Source organism: Aythya fuligula, chromosome 12, assembly GCF_009819795.1.
Source record: "Aythya fuligula isolate bAytFul2 chromosome 12, bAytFul2.pri, whole genome shotgun sequence".
NCBI lineage: Eukaryota > Metazoa > Chordata > Aves > Anseriformes > Anatidae > Aythya > Aythya fuligula.
In genome coordinates, this window is record NC_045570.1 from 9194019 (window position 1) to 9207359 (window position 13341).

General features: G+C 52.9%; 1 protein-coding gene across 1 annotated transcript in view; it reads left to right on the top strand.

Moving 5' to 3' along the window:
- Positions 1-13341, top strand: part of ATP6V0D1 (ATPase H+ transporting V0 subunit d1) — a 33080-nt gene that overhangs the window by 11043 nt on the left and 8696 nt on the right. The window contains exon 3 of the mRNA XM_032195634.1: positions 10368-10546. Coding sequence (XP_032051525.1) covers positions 10368-10546 — 179 coding nt within the window. The remainder of the gene's footprint in view (positions 1-10367; positions 10547-13341) is intronic.

Here is a 13341-nt window from a genome sequence, read left to right on the forward strand (position 1 = left end):
GGAGCAGTTTCTAGGTCGTCATCGCAGTTGTGTGGAGCAATCTCGTCTATTTTCTGAAGCTTCAGACAAGAGAAGTTTCAAAACGCCAGTTGGCCAAACTTGGATTTGTTGTAAAAACATCAGCAGGGTTAGAGCCTGGCCGTTTGAATGATTTAACTTTAAAGCTGGTGTTTGCTCTCAGCTCGATTTAACTCTGATCTTGTTCACCCTCTGTCTCTGATTGCGGAGAGCTGTGCAGAACAAAACAACCCCGTGCAGATATCCGTGTATCTCGCCTACTGCGTAATCTCTTCTCGGACGTATCGCTCCCATTTGGCACAGGATGTTTCTTCCTTGAATTGTCTCTGCTCTCATCTCTCCTTTTTACTGGAGATTTTAACGCCGCTGTCTTCATAGCCTGGAGGAAGGCAGAAGATGAAGCAGAATAAAAACTCTTCCTGCAGGAAGAGTCTCCACCCTCTTGCAGAGCCTTTTCTGCAAGGAGTCCAAGTATTCGGTTGCATTTCGTCGTGGTTCTGGTGCGCTGCTGGTGGAGCAGCCTCCTCGGGGTCTGCCCTCATCACACCCGTGGCATATTGCTGAAACACAGAATGTGTTCACGGCTTCAGCTGGACCGAGGTGGGAGTTGCTGTCAGCATATTAGAAGTGGTGGCACTGCAGGCAGGTTAAAACAGAAGAATGAGGATAGGGAAGCACCAGGAGTTTGGATAGGGTGCTGGTTTTGCCCTTCTCTTCATAATCCTAATATATTTAGTGAATGGGATGGTGTAAAAGGGAGTAGGCTAGAGGTGACTTCTCAGGGTGCCTTTCAGGCTGTGTTCTGTTCCCTGAAACTGCCCCAGGGGTTGCAGTAGATCTTGGTGTGGGGCAGGGGGCAGTAGCTTCAAAGCATTGCACCACGCGGAGCTTCCCATGCGTGTCCCGGGCAGCTGGCGTGGAATTGCAGGAGCTGTACGTCAAGCTTAAAATGGAAGCAAATGTTTTGTGGCGTGTCCAGTACAGCTCCAAAACTCGCTAGTGTAGGATGCTTTTTATGTACTTAATTTTTGGCCTTTGTGAAAACATTGGAGGATGCCACACGAGACAGGTACCGCCTCACGGAGAGCAGCATGGCTGTAGACGGCTGGTGCCCTGAGGTGGATCAAGAATTTAAAAAAAGAGGCTTTCTAGTTTGTGAACACCTGGCTGAAGTCTGGGATGCTTTTGAGTTGATCCACGCGCGAGTTACCTGTTTTTGGAGGGTGCTCAGACCTTAACCTGGGTCACATTGCTGAGGAGAGCGTAGAATCACAGAACGGTTTGGGTTGGAAGGGACCTTAAAGACCATCCGACTCCAACCCCCTGGCACACCTCTGGCTCTGAGCTGGATCCAGAGCTCCCAGAGGACCTGAGTTCCCCAATGCTCTCCTTGCCAGCTCCCGGAGGAGGCAGTGCTGCCCGCAGCCTGCCAGAAGGTGGCACTCCAGCCCTGCGGCTGCCCGCAGCACGGAGCTAAGGGTGGGCACCCACCGAGGTGGGCAGGAGCCAGCTCCTCTGCAGAGCCCGGGGCAGAGGAGGGTGTTTAAAAGCACACGCACTGAGCCGCCCCAAGAGCTCGGCCACGCAGCAGCCCCAAAGCAAGGTCTTTGTTCCCCAAAAGCCACTTGGTGTCACTGATTTCTGTCCGGTGGTGCTCCTTTCCCCACTGACTTCCCTGGCCCCGATCCTCTCCGTGGCAGCACCGCGGTGTCAGTACCAAAATATTGAGGAAGTTGGCTGACTTCCCTCTTGTTTTTTCAGGTTCTAGCTGTAGTTGGCTTCCTGTGCCACTGCACGTTGCTGCAAGGAGGAACTCAGCTTACCGAGAACTCAACTTATCGAGCCTTCCACGGCCCCTATAAAGCACCTGCTAGCTCTGTGCCTCGCCGTGCGGCTCCTTGCTGCTCCTGCTGGTGCTTCCCTGTGTTTTTCAGCCGCCCGTAGTGGGTCGGAGCGATGGGCGCAAGCTGGCTGTCAGCCTCCCTGCTCCAACACAAATAATTGCCTGCTTGGCTGAGGGAATGTGGCAGCGTTCTGTAGGGCAGCAACAAACAGGTATTAAGTGTACTTGAAGCAGCAAAACCCACTTCCTGAACTCAGCAAGCACATATTGACTTGCGGGATGGAAGTGGGTTTTAGGTTCTTCTCAGTGATGTTCTGCCCTGCCTCTCTGTGAAGGCTTTGTTCTTTGTGTTAGCCTGACACAATGCCATGTCCTGTCTGTCCTTCCTTCCAGTGCTCCTGCCTGCCGTTCAGATCGGATCCTTTTATCTCTGCACCGTGCCGTTTCTCCTGACTCTACTCAGCTGTAGCCTGATCAGATTGTCAGCTTTGGTATTTTTCCAGTGGAGGGGGGGAAAAGCTCTTTTTGCCCTTGCTCCAGCACAGGGTTTTTCCTGCTGGTGAAAGCCCAGTTCCTCAGCAGCATGGCTGGGGGCTCGGGCAGTGTTTGGAGCCTTCACCCCTGCAGCAAGCTGGTGGGCAGAGGAGGGCTCGATCTCACCGTCAGGCTGGGGGAGCTGCTGCTGGCTGCTGAAACCACTCAGGCCACTGCAGGAGCAAAGCTGGAGGTGAAGCCGGGTGTGAACACATCGTCCAAGTCTGCGATCGAGCCTGTCAGCAGGGGACAGGCTAGGGCATCATTTATCTCTGCCTCACCAGTCTGCTAGACCTCAAGAACAGGGTCCTTGCTGCCCCGGTGATGTACCTGGGAACTTGGCTTCTGGTGTGTTTTTTGTGGTCACAAGACCTGTTTTTGACGAGGCTGCGTGTACTTTTTCCCCTTCCACATGCCTTTTCTTAGCTGACACTTCCCTCTACTACCTTCTTCGTGACCCGTTCCTGCTCTGCCTCTCCCCAGCACTGGATAGATCTAGTTTCTGCTGCATGACTTCGAGTTGAAACTTAATCTTACGGCAGTGGTTTTCTAAAGCCAAACTGTTTCAGCTGCTACTTGAGCTGAAGAGCAATAATCCTCTCCTCTGGAGTAGGAAGCTGCTTGTCTTTATTCTAAATGTACTGGAGTGTGCATCCTGGCATCGCTGCGTGAGGTTACAAAATATGACTACCTCCTTTTGAAGCCCTTTCTTACAAAAATAGCTCCGAATGCTTTACATTACGGGCACTGGCAATTTACTTGGGCAAATGCAATAACCTGAAGGATCTTTTCCAATGCTGTTGTGGTGAAAACCGTACTCTGCTATTTTCAACTAGTTGTTGAGACCTTGGTGGAGGTGGGACTGGGGAGGAAAAATTACCATAGCAGCTGGGGATCCTGCAATAAAAGGTTTTATGAGCCTTTTCTGGCAGAGACGGTTTTGGCAGAGCTGCACAGGTTCCTGACAAACAGCTTCCCTGTTTGCAGGGAGTGCAAAGTTGAACTGATAAGCCAAGTTCTTGGAGGGGTGTTATGCAACATTCAAAATAAGAGGGCACAAAACTAATGGTCTGGAAACGATTGCAGGCTCTTGTGTCCTCCGGGTGGTAGCATCAGAGCTGCATCTGCTCTCCTGCTTGCACCAGTTTCCCAGAACGAGTGTCGGGGAGGCTAACTGGGTTGTGTGGCTGCAGGAGTCCTCTCTGAAAACTGTGGAGCCGTGGGCGTCCGCCTTGGAAAGGGCAGCGTGTTCTTTGAAAGGTGGATTTCACTGTGTGTTGTGCTTTATTCCCAAGCCTGTAGCACCTGGAGAACATTTCACTTCGCCAGTTCATTTAATCTGGGACACCATAACCCTGCTTCTACTGACCAGCGCTGTTCTTCTTCGCTTGGAAGGTGTTAGCATGGTGCCTGGCAAGCACGCCGAGCTGCAGCAACCCTCAGAAAAGCCAGCAAAGCATTATTAAAGCGAGTCCAGGAGTTGGACTCGATGATCCCTGCGGGTCCCTTCCAATTTGGATATTCTGTGATTATTGTTGGTGGTAATAAAGATGCAGCAAAATGGTAGTGATGAGCTCCAGATGGAAGCCCACGTTTCATTAACAAACATAAATCTTCCCAACGAAGCTTTGCAGCCCCGGGAAGGGGCCCGAGCAGGCGAGCTGGAGGTGATTAGGTGAGAACACATCACCTTGCACGACACCCACATCCACGCTGGTGCTGTTTCGTCGAGAGGCAGTGTGTGGATTTAACTGCCTGCTCTGCCTTTGCTTAAAGCTGATTCCCTCTGCTTATTCTGCAGCCTGCAGGAAGGGTTCTTGCCCTTGCCTCCTGTTCCTTCTCACAGTTCTCTCTGTGCAGCATGTCTCTTGGAGGCATTAAAGCGAGGGGGAAGGAGTATGGTGTGAGGCTACCTGTGCTCCTCTGATGGATTTATGCGTGGTTGCAGCTTTTTCAGAAGGCACCTTGCATGCCTTCAGCTGGATGAATGTTCTGCCCCCGTGTAAGGTGCTTCACTCCTTCGTGGAAACTCTTCTCGAGCTCTTTTGGTGTTAGACCTCAGCAGCTTTCATTTTCCTTCTACTTTCCCATAGATTTGCCTCTCGGTGCTCTAGACAGGCAGTTTCAGCCCCAAGAGAGCCTGGAGGCCAAGAAATGTTGCTTCTGGAGGCTGGCGTGCCTTGGTCCCTCTTCAGTTGGAAGCCCAGCAGATGCTCACACAACTCTGTGTAAACGTTGCCACCTTCCTCACATCGCATGACTTAGCAAAATAGTATATGCAAGTTTGGCTTTTGCAGCTGGTTTATGTGCAGGCAGCATGATGAGATGTTTCTGGCCAGTATTTAAAATGTAATTAGTGCTCAAGTCTGCCTCAGCACAGTGCAGAGTGCCAGGGCTCAGCCTCGCATACCAGCCTAGTGTTTCTCAAGCTGTGAGGTCAAGCTTTAAGGCATCGAATTTAAGCAACCAGAGACTCTTGCACGAGGCTGTGAGGGGTTCAAAACAACACTGCTGTTTCCAAGGGGTTGTATGCATCTAGAACACATCATCATATTCATAAAACTTCAAAATTAAAGCACTTCTTTGATTTTTTTCTTCTAATTAGCCTTTGTGGCTAATGCTGAATGAGTGCTTATAAGCTGCCGGATGATACCACTGGAAAACTGAGGTCAGTATCCCAAGAGATCTAGACTCACTAAAAGATGGTAAAAATCATGTGGAGATGCGGCTAAATATAGATTAATGCTGAGAACATTCCTGGATCCTTGGATTTGAAAGGCTGCCACAGCCTCTGTAGTACCGTGAAGTTACAGCGCTCTGCTGTGAAATGGTCTCGTTGATCTAAGTTTAGTAGAGCACCCACTTATTGGCTGAGTGCCCTTGGTTTGTGGTGGCAACCATAAAATTCTCAGCTTTCTCTTTAGCAGGTTCACAAAACTACCGCTTACGTGTGGTTTTTGTTGGTGTGATGCTAGGAAAGAGAGCGTAGAAAGAGAGAAAGAGGTCAGCACTCAGCACACCTCGCTGGAGGTGATCACGCTGTGGTTGTGTTCCCTGGACTGCCTGAACTTCGGCTGCAGACGGGGTAAAACTTCATCAGCAGAAGCGGCTGCTCTGATTTCTTCTTCTCTGAGCTGAAAAATTTAGGATTTAATCCTGTTCAGTGCTGTCTGTTACTCGAACAAGCCTCGAAGCTTGGGATCTTGGTGAGGTCCCTTTCCTTTCCCCTTCAGGGCAGCTGTACGGTTGTGTCCTGATAATGGTAAAGCCATGCTCCAGATGCAAACCTCTCAGGTGTTGGCACTGTTCTTAGGGTCAGCTCCTGCTCCTTCGTGCTTTGAAGCCTGTGCCTTGCTTTCCCCAACAGCTGCTTGCATTCAGAGCCCAAGAGAGATGTAAGAAATGGCTCCGTGTACCAGCACCTTTGCTCGGGTCTTGAACCCCGTGGGATGTAGAGGTGATCCTGGCTGCTTGTGCACAACCCCAGGGAAGCAGTGCTACAACTGACCCCAAAATACTTCCTGCCGCTGCTTTTCCCCAGCCCTGAACTGAATGAGCTGCAAGAGGGAAGCACTAAATGTAAGTGCCTGCAGTCAGTACAACTTCATAGTAATTTAAAGCTGCCTCTAGAATTCACACAATTCAGAGCGCTGCTCTCATCCCGCCGGAGTTTTCCCTTTCATCCCAAAATAAACACGTGTTTCTACAGTGATCTGAGTAACTGCCCAGGGCACTCTCCCAGAGCCTTTTGCCTTGCATCGGTCAGCGCTGAAGGCTGATGCTGGTTTTGGAAAGCCTTGAAGTTGCCTGAGCAATACCTTAACCCATCCCTCACGCTCGGGGATGCGGTCGGGTACCGAGCTGCAGGGTCAGGCCCCTCGCTGCGGCGCTGGCTGTGCTTACGCAGCGCCGGCTGCTTGGCCACGAGCGCTCAGAATAGCTTGGCATGACTCAGGTCACTCCGAGCTGCAAGCCTGGATCGCAGCCCTGGGGGGGAGGCGAGCTTTTTTCCTGCACAGGAGGAGAAAGGAGGCTCGGGGTAGATATCCCCAGCCTCCCACTTCAACCTGTGGCTCCGGCAGCAGTGCACGCAAAGCCCCCAAGCCCTTCTCCCTTTCCAGGGGCTCTGCTCCCACATCAGCCCCCTGGTTGCTGCGTTTCACCGCTGCCCCCCGGGCTGTCCTCCTGACCCTGCGCGGAGCAGCTGTTGCACTGCAGTCTGGCAGGGCTTTCGGAGGATCCCTGAGAAACGCAGGTCATGCAGTGTTCTGTCATTAGTCATGCTTTGTGACCACTTGCGGTATTGTTTACGGTTTCTTTAGTATCCTGGAGCAGAAAGCAATAAAAAAAAAACACAAACCCAACCTATCTGCTGCGGGACAATGACTCTTTATGATTAGGTTAGGAAGTGGGGGAGGGAGAAGCCGTTGCTGTCGTGGGGTCGCTGCCTCGCAGGGCTCTGCCCTGGTGCCTGCAGGCTGCGTTGTAAACGCCCCACGTGATGAGCGTTCCTGCATTTTATGTGCTCCCCTGGTGAAAAGCCTTTCTCAATATCCAGCCTGCTTCTGCTCTGCTTTCCTGGGGTGGCCTCCGCCGTGCCCATCTGCGACTGCGCCTCCCGAAGCCAGAAGTGAGGAGGATCTCTCTGACCTGGAAGGCAGGCTTTCACACCGCCCCCCCCAAGCACATTTTGGCTTGTTTTGGGCATTGTCCTGGCTCCTGTGCTGTGTGCTGAGCGTTGCCTGGTCCTACGGTGCTGAGCTGGGTGCTGCTGGAGGAGCACAGGTACTGCTCCGGCCGTGTCGGACCTCAGGAAGCCGTCAGGCAGCATCTCTCCTGCTGCGAGTGATGTCTCTGTGCTCGATAACTCCTTCCTGTCCCCACGTAAGAAAGGCTGCTCTAGTGTCAACCGGTATTGATGCTTCTAGGAATCGGCTGAAACCCTGCTTCTGTGAATGTGAATTTCTGGAATACGCCACACCTCGAATCGAGTGAGCGAAGCAAGGCAGGATGTGAGCGTACACGTGAAGTGCTGGCGGATCACCCAGCCAGCCCTTTCGGGCCCTGTGTGGGCAGGGAGCAGCTCAGAGCCCGAGCATGAAGCCTGCTCTTGCCTCGCAGGCTGCAGCAGGGCTTCGTGGTGCTGCTCCTGTTCCCTGCCACGTGCCCTAAAGCCCGCTCCCCTCACCGACTGCACGGAGAGTGAAGGTTAAAACGCTTTCGGAGCTCAAATACGCAGCAGGCTCGTGTCTTCCTGAAGAGCCCGGGCGTCCATTAACCATGAAACGTTTGAAGCTGATAAGAACCTGGTAGGCAATGAGGAAGACAACGACAAAAGCCACTCAATTCAAAAAGTAGTTGGAGGAGAGCTGCTGCCACCAACAAACCTGATCCGTGGGGCTCGGCTGGAAGTGCTGAAGTAGCCAGGACCTCTCCGCTGGTTTTCGTACAGCTGTGCTACTGGGAGCAGATGCGTTCTCGTTGGGATCCTGGCACAGGAAAGCCAAGCGTTGCCCCGTGCACTGATGAGGAGAGGCTTCTCCAGCTGCCCTGGCACCGGGAGATGTACCTCATAACCACGGCTGACTAAGCCATAACGATTTTTACTGGGTTGCAGCGGGGGCTGAGTATGAGCCTGGGCTTGCCTGAAGGAAACGGGATTCATCCTTAGCTAACTCTCAGGCAGGGTTACTGGGGTGTGCTGGTGTCTGCCCGGCCTTGGCAGGCCCTCCAAGACCTTTGTCCTGCTGCAGCTCTCGTTACTGCACGGGCTTGCAACACTGTCAGAGAGGAAATTTAAAAGTGAAATTTCCTGCTGTTCTGCCCAGGGTAACTCCTGCAAGGACAAAATCTTCTTCTGACCGTGAACGTTGATCCAGCACACCAAGGCTAAGCTGCTCGGAAGTCCTGCAGCTACAAAGGGCTCCAGGCATTTCGTCTCGGTCCCTCTCCACCTCTGGCCGGGCTCCTTGCAAATAAGTCACAAATAGGTTGTAGGTTGCAAGATTCCTTCCTGAGCCTAGGAAAGAGCCTATCATGAAATGATTGATTTCCTCACCTCTTCCTCCAACATGGAAGCTGAAGAAATGGTTGGGGTCCGGCCCTATATTGTTACCTCGCTTTGGTGAGAGCCCTGCTGCCATGCACTCTGTCCTAAAAGCCCTGTGTGTGCCTGAGGGCAGATGGCAGAGCTGGAAAATGACCCTTAACGCTCTGCCTTTCCTCTGGCACACCCCAGGGAGCTGCAGATGTCTGTATTTACCCGCAGCAGCCGCTCGCCACGCCACGAGGGACTTGCCCTGGGCTCTTACAAACAAGCCCCTCTTGCTGCCGGGGAGATCGGGCTGCACAAACAGCACGAGGATAATGACCCTGCAGGTTTTGGGCAGCGGGAGGTTTCCCAGTGCCCCGAGAGCTCTGCTGTCCCTGCGAGGCTGCCCGGGGTGCAGCAGGGCGCTCTGCAGAAGTAGTGGGGCCGGCGGGGTGCTGCCCAGCCCCGCAGCACCTGTTTGAGGAGCTAAGGTGTGGATTTGCTCATGGATGTGCCGTTTGAGTGTATATTTGAGCTTGTCTAATAAAAACGATGGGAATCTGCCCGTAACTGGCTCTGCTCACCTGCCCTTCCCGGGCTTCAAAGGGAAGCAGCCGCACGGTTAGCTCGGGCACAGCATCCCCCTGCCTGTCCCAGCGGGGTGTGCTCAGAGCCTCGCTGTGCTGCTGCCCTTAAAGCCTCGGCTCCTGCTGCCTTGCTTCAGTGCCTGGGTACACGCGGGGAGCCTGAACCGAGCAGGGCTTGCTGCTCCAGCCTCACACAGCCCCACCTGCCATACAGATTGAGGCCCAGTCCTGTCTGTTTTGGAGCAGCTCCTGCTGAGGTTACCTTCTGGGCATCTTTCAGCATCTTCTGGGCTCTTTCAGCATCTGTGCCCCTTCCTCTGACCTCAGCAGCTCTTCTCGCTCCATGTTTCTCAGGTTCCCAGCTCTCAGCTCGTGGTCAGGGTGCCTAGAGCACCACTCCTGCTTTTCCTTGTGTTTGCCTGGCACCTTTATCCCTTCGTTTAGACCCTTTACGAGGCCGCCAGCTCTCACATTCCCAGTCTTCAGGCCGTCTGTGCCTCCTTTCACCAACTGCTCAAAGCACCGAGGGCCATTTCTCAGTCTCAACTTTGCTCTGGTGCCTCCTTTGCACTTCTTCACACCCCTCCCGAGGCAGCCTGATCCCTAATCCTGCCTAATTTAAGCAGAGGACATGGTTAGGGACTTCATAGCAGGGGTTAATGTGAGAGCGTGCATCTGTTGATGGCAGAGGGGTGAAAACGCTTTGTGTGGGTCCATGAGGGGATGAATAAAGGTTGTGCCAAAGCTGCCAGCCCCATTGTTTTTAGGAGGGAGTGGTACTGCAGAGGTGTGACCTTTTCTCCTTATCTTGGCAAGGTGCAGTGGTGCTGCTGGCACCCAAACCGAGCTCGAGGCAGGTTATCTGCGGGTTCCCCTTCGCTGCGGTGCTGGAGGCTTCGGCACGGGTGAGCTGCTCTGTGCAGAGCAGGCAGCACGAGGAGAACAGTGGGAAGGCTGGAAGGACGGCTGGAGGGATGGCTGTTCCCAGCTACACAGCCAGGCTCCTTGAGGAGCTGTTAGGAAAAGCCTTTGTGTTGTGAGGGTGGTCAGAAACACTGGAGCGCAGAACCCCAGGGAGGTTGCGAGCTGCACATCCTTGGAAATGACTCAAAGTTCAGCTGGACAAAGCCCTGAGCAGCCTGAGCTGGCTGTGCTTGGAGCAGAAGGGTTGGCCAAAAACCTCCACAAAGCTTCCCTTCCCATCTACTGCTCTTCGCTGGTCAGTGGGAGATGCCAAAGGGATGCAGTTGAGCTGTAGCATGAACCTGACTCTCCATATCGAGGCAGGGAAGATGAGGAGATGTTAAGGAAGCAGCAGCCCGTCTGTGACAGGCTTTGTCTTGGGTTCCTGCAGGTACAGCTACATGATCGACAACGTCATTCTGCTCATCACTGGGACCCTGCACCAGCGCTCCATCTCCGAGCTGGTGCCCAAGTGCCATCCTCTGGGAAGCTTTGAGCAGATGGAAGCCGTGAACATTGCTCAGACGCCTGCGGAGCTCTACAATGCCATCCTGGTGGACACTCCCCTGGGTGAGTGGAGCCTTTCAAAGTACCCCTCAGCTGTGCGTGGAGCAGATGTCCCTTTCCCTTTCCAGTCTATCAGGGTCCAACTAGGTCCAAGTCGTGCTCCAGGAAGACAAAGCAGTGGGTAATGCACAGCTGTGGCTGTACTGCCTGCGGTGGCTGGGCTTAAGTTCATGTTTCTGCCTGCCCCATGCCAATTTCTCCATCTGGAGGGCCATTGAGCCTTGTGTGCTTCAACAAATGTCCCAAGCAGCGCGCTGGTAGCTCAGGCTGTTGGGGAATTTGGTTTGTGTGAGCCAAGCCTTGAGCTGTCACGGGAGTGCAGGTGCGGTTAGATCTCATCTGCCACACGTAGCCACTTGCCAGCTCTTCTGGGAATCGTGCCCTGGAAGCAGGGAGGAAGGAGAAAGCTCGAGAGGTCTTGGAGAAAGTGATCTTTGTAATAATTATTGTTGGACACGTGGTGCGTGCCCTTCCTTAGCGAAGGCCATAGAATGACTTGGGCTGGAAGGGACCTTAAAGATCACCTGGTTCCCCCCCCCCTACCTTAGCAGACCCTCTGCTGTGATGTTGTTCTACGTTCCAGCACTTCTGGTTGGATCATTGAGCAATGTCTTGTAGGCAATTTTTGCAGATAACAATGAAGTCCTGCCCATGGCCGATCTTGTTCTGACACTGATCAAATTAATTCTATATTGAGGAAAGCTCTTTATACACCAAAACCTCCTAAACTAAACAACAGCAACAACAAAAAGCACCCAAAAGCTTTTTAAGCTGTTTATGTAGCAGGACCCTGTACTGAGGCACTGTCCCAGGGCTACAAGCCTTGACCGGGAGGCACATGACTCTGTAAAAACAAAATGTTTTACGAACAGCCAGTCAGACAGACATGTTCTTTAAAGCTAAAAGTTGTAGGAAGTGGTTGTGGAGAAAATATGGAAGTCTCTGTGCAGTAGTAGGAGAGGTAGTCACAGGAGACTTTCTAAATTAGCATCTGTGGGCACAAGTAACGAGGTACGCCTGAGTCAGGGATTAATCATTCTTCTGGGCTTGCTAGAAAGTGCAAAACACTTAAATCATCATATTGTCTTTGATGGCAGTCATCGTTTCTGGAACTGAAAGTGCTTTCACAAATGATCTCTGGAGTAATGGGGCACATCAGATAGCTGTCATGGAAAACCGGCTTGCCAGATAGAGCCCAGCACAGGAGGGAAAACATGTCTAAAGAGGTCTGGCTCCCCTCGAGCATCCGAGGAGGGAAGGAGCATCTGCAGCAAGGCCAATGAGCTTACCTGGTGTTCCCTGGGCGTGGGTGTGAGTGTAGCTGAGCGTGGTGGGCTCGCCAGGTGGGACACTGCAGCGGGAGAAGCGCTGCACGCAGCGGAGCCAAGCCCGCGGTAGGGATGGTGTGTGGGAAGAAAATCCTCCTCAAGGGGACGCGTGAAGCTTCCCACTTTGGGGATCAGATAGAACCAAGTATTTCAAAGGTATTATTAGCTCTCAAGAAAGCTTCAAGCTGTGCATGGAGTGAAAACACCTCGTTACATGACCAGGGGGATCTGGAGAACACGGCTGGTGGTTGAGGGTCTTTGCTCTCCTGTTCAGGCACTTGTACATGAGCGAGCCCTGCCTGCTTCTGCCCTGCTGGCCCAAGTTCTTCAGACCTTTGCCCTGGCTGTGCCCTTGAGGCTGTGTACCAGCTAGTGTGGCATTTCTTCAGCAGGAGTACGTGGGGAGTAGCCGTGTTGCCTAAACAAGCAAGCATGCAGGCTCCAGTTGTTTAACTTGCACTCCTTCCAGTGACCACACGCGAAGAAACAGCAGCTCTATCTCCTGCAGGACTTGAATAGCTACGTGGCTTGGTAGGAATGCCTAACCCCAAATGGCTTTCATAGGTTAGCAGGGCAAAATAAGTCTTGCTGTTAGCCTAATTTGGGATATTGGAGGGCCAAGAACTGAAATAGCTGTGTTCTCATTCCTCTGCTACTCTGAAGTAGCCACTGCTTAGCTATCTGGGCTAGCCAGTGAGTCTTGCAGTGAAAACCAGTCCTGGCACACTCGGTTTTCATTTCTGCCAGCCGTAGCGAGCCTCTAGCTACGTGGCATTGGTCTCTGATGCTGTTGCAAAGAGTAGCAAAGAAACTGCTCAGGACTCTGGATCCCCAGCGTGGCTGCTGTCCTTGCCACGGAGCTCGTGCAGTGAGAGTGGAGGACACCAGAGGCGTGAACCCACAGCGTACCTGGTTCAGCAGAGCGCTGGTCAGCTCTCGGTGTGAGCGCAGTGTCCCTTACCCACAGCCGGAGTGCAGAACTGGGAAAGATCATATTTCTCTCTGCAGCAAATTCAGCAGAATTGGTTGCTGAGGGAAGAGTTGAAGAAGTCAGGCAAGTCCCATCAATGGGTCTCATTGTGCTCTTGCTAACAAGAGAGTGGCACAGCAGCCTGCTGTCAGGCTAGATGTACAAGGCCCATCTTTATCTGCAGCTTGTAGTACCCCGCGCTAGATCTGAAACCCATTCGTGTTCTTTGTGTGGTAACAGCTTCCCAAACGCCCTCCCGGAGATAATCTGGCAAAGTGTCTGGGCCGAGCTTCCCACCAGAACACACCAGTTCCTCCTGTCTCCTGCTGCTTACCTCAGGCTAGAGAAATCAAAGGAAAACAGGGCTGACAGACCTGCCAGGGGGCAACCACTCCTGACTCCAAACGTAGGGTGTCCCAGGCTGCAGGGGCTGTGGTATCCCCACGTCTCCTTAGCCCACGTAAGATGCTGGAGGAGCAAGAAGCACACGGGCTTCCTCA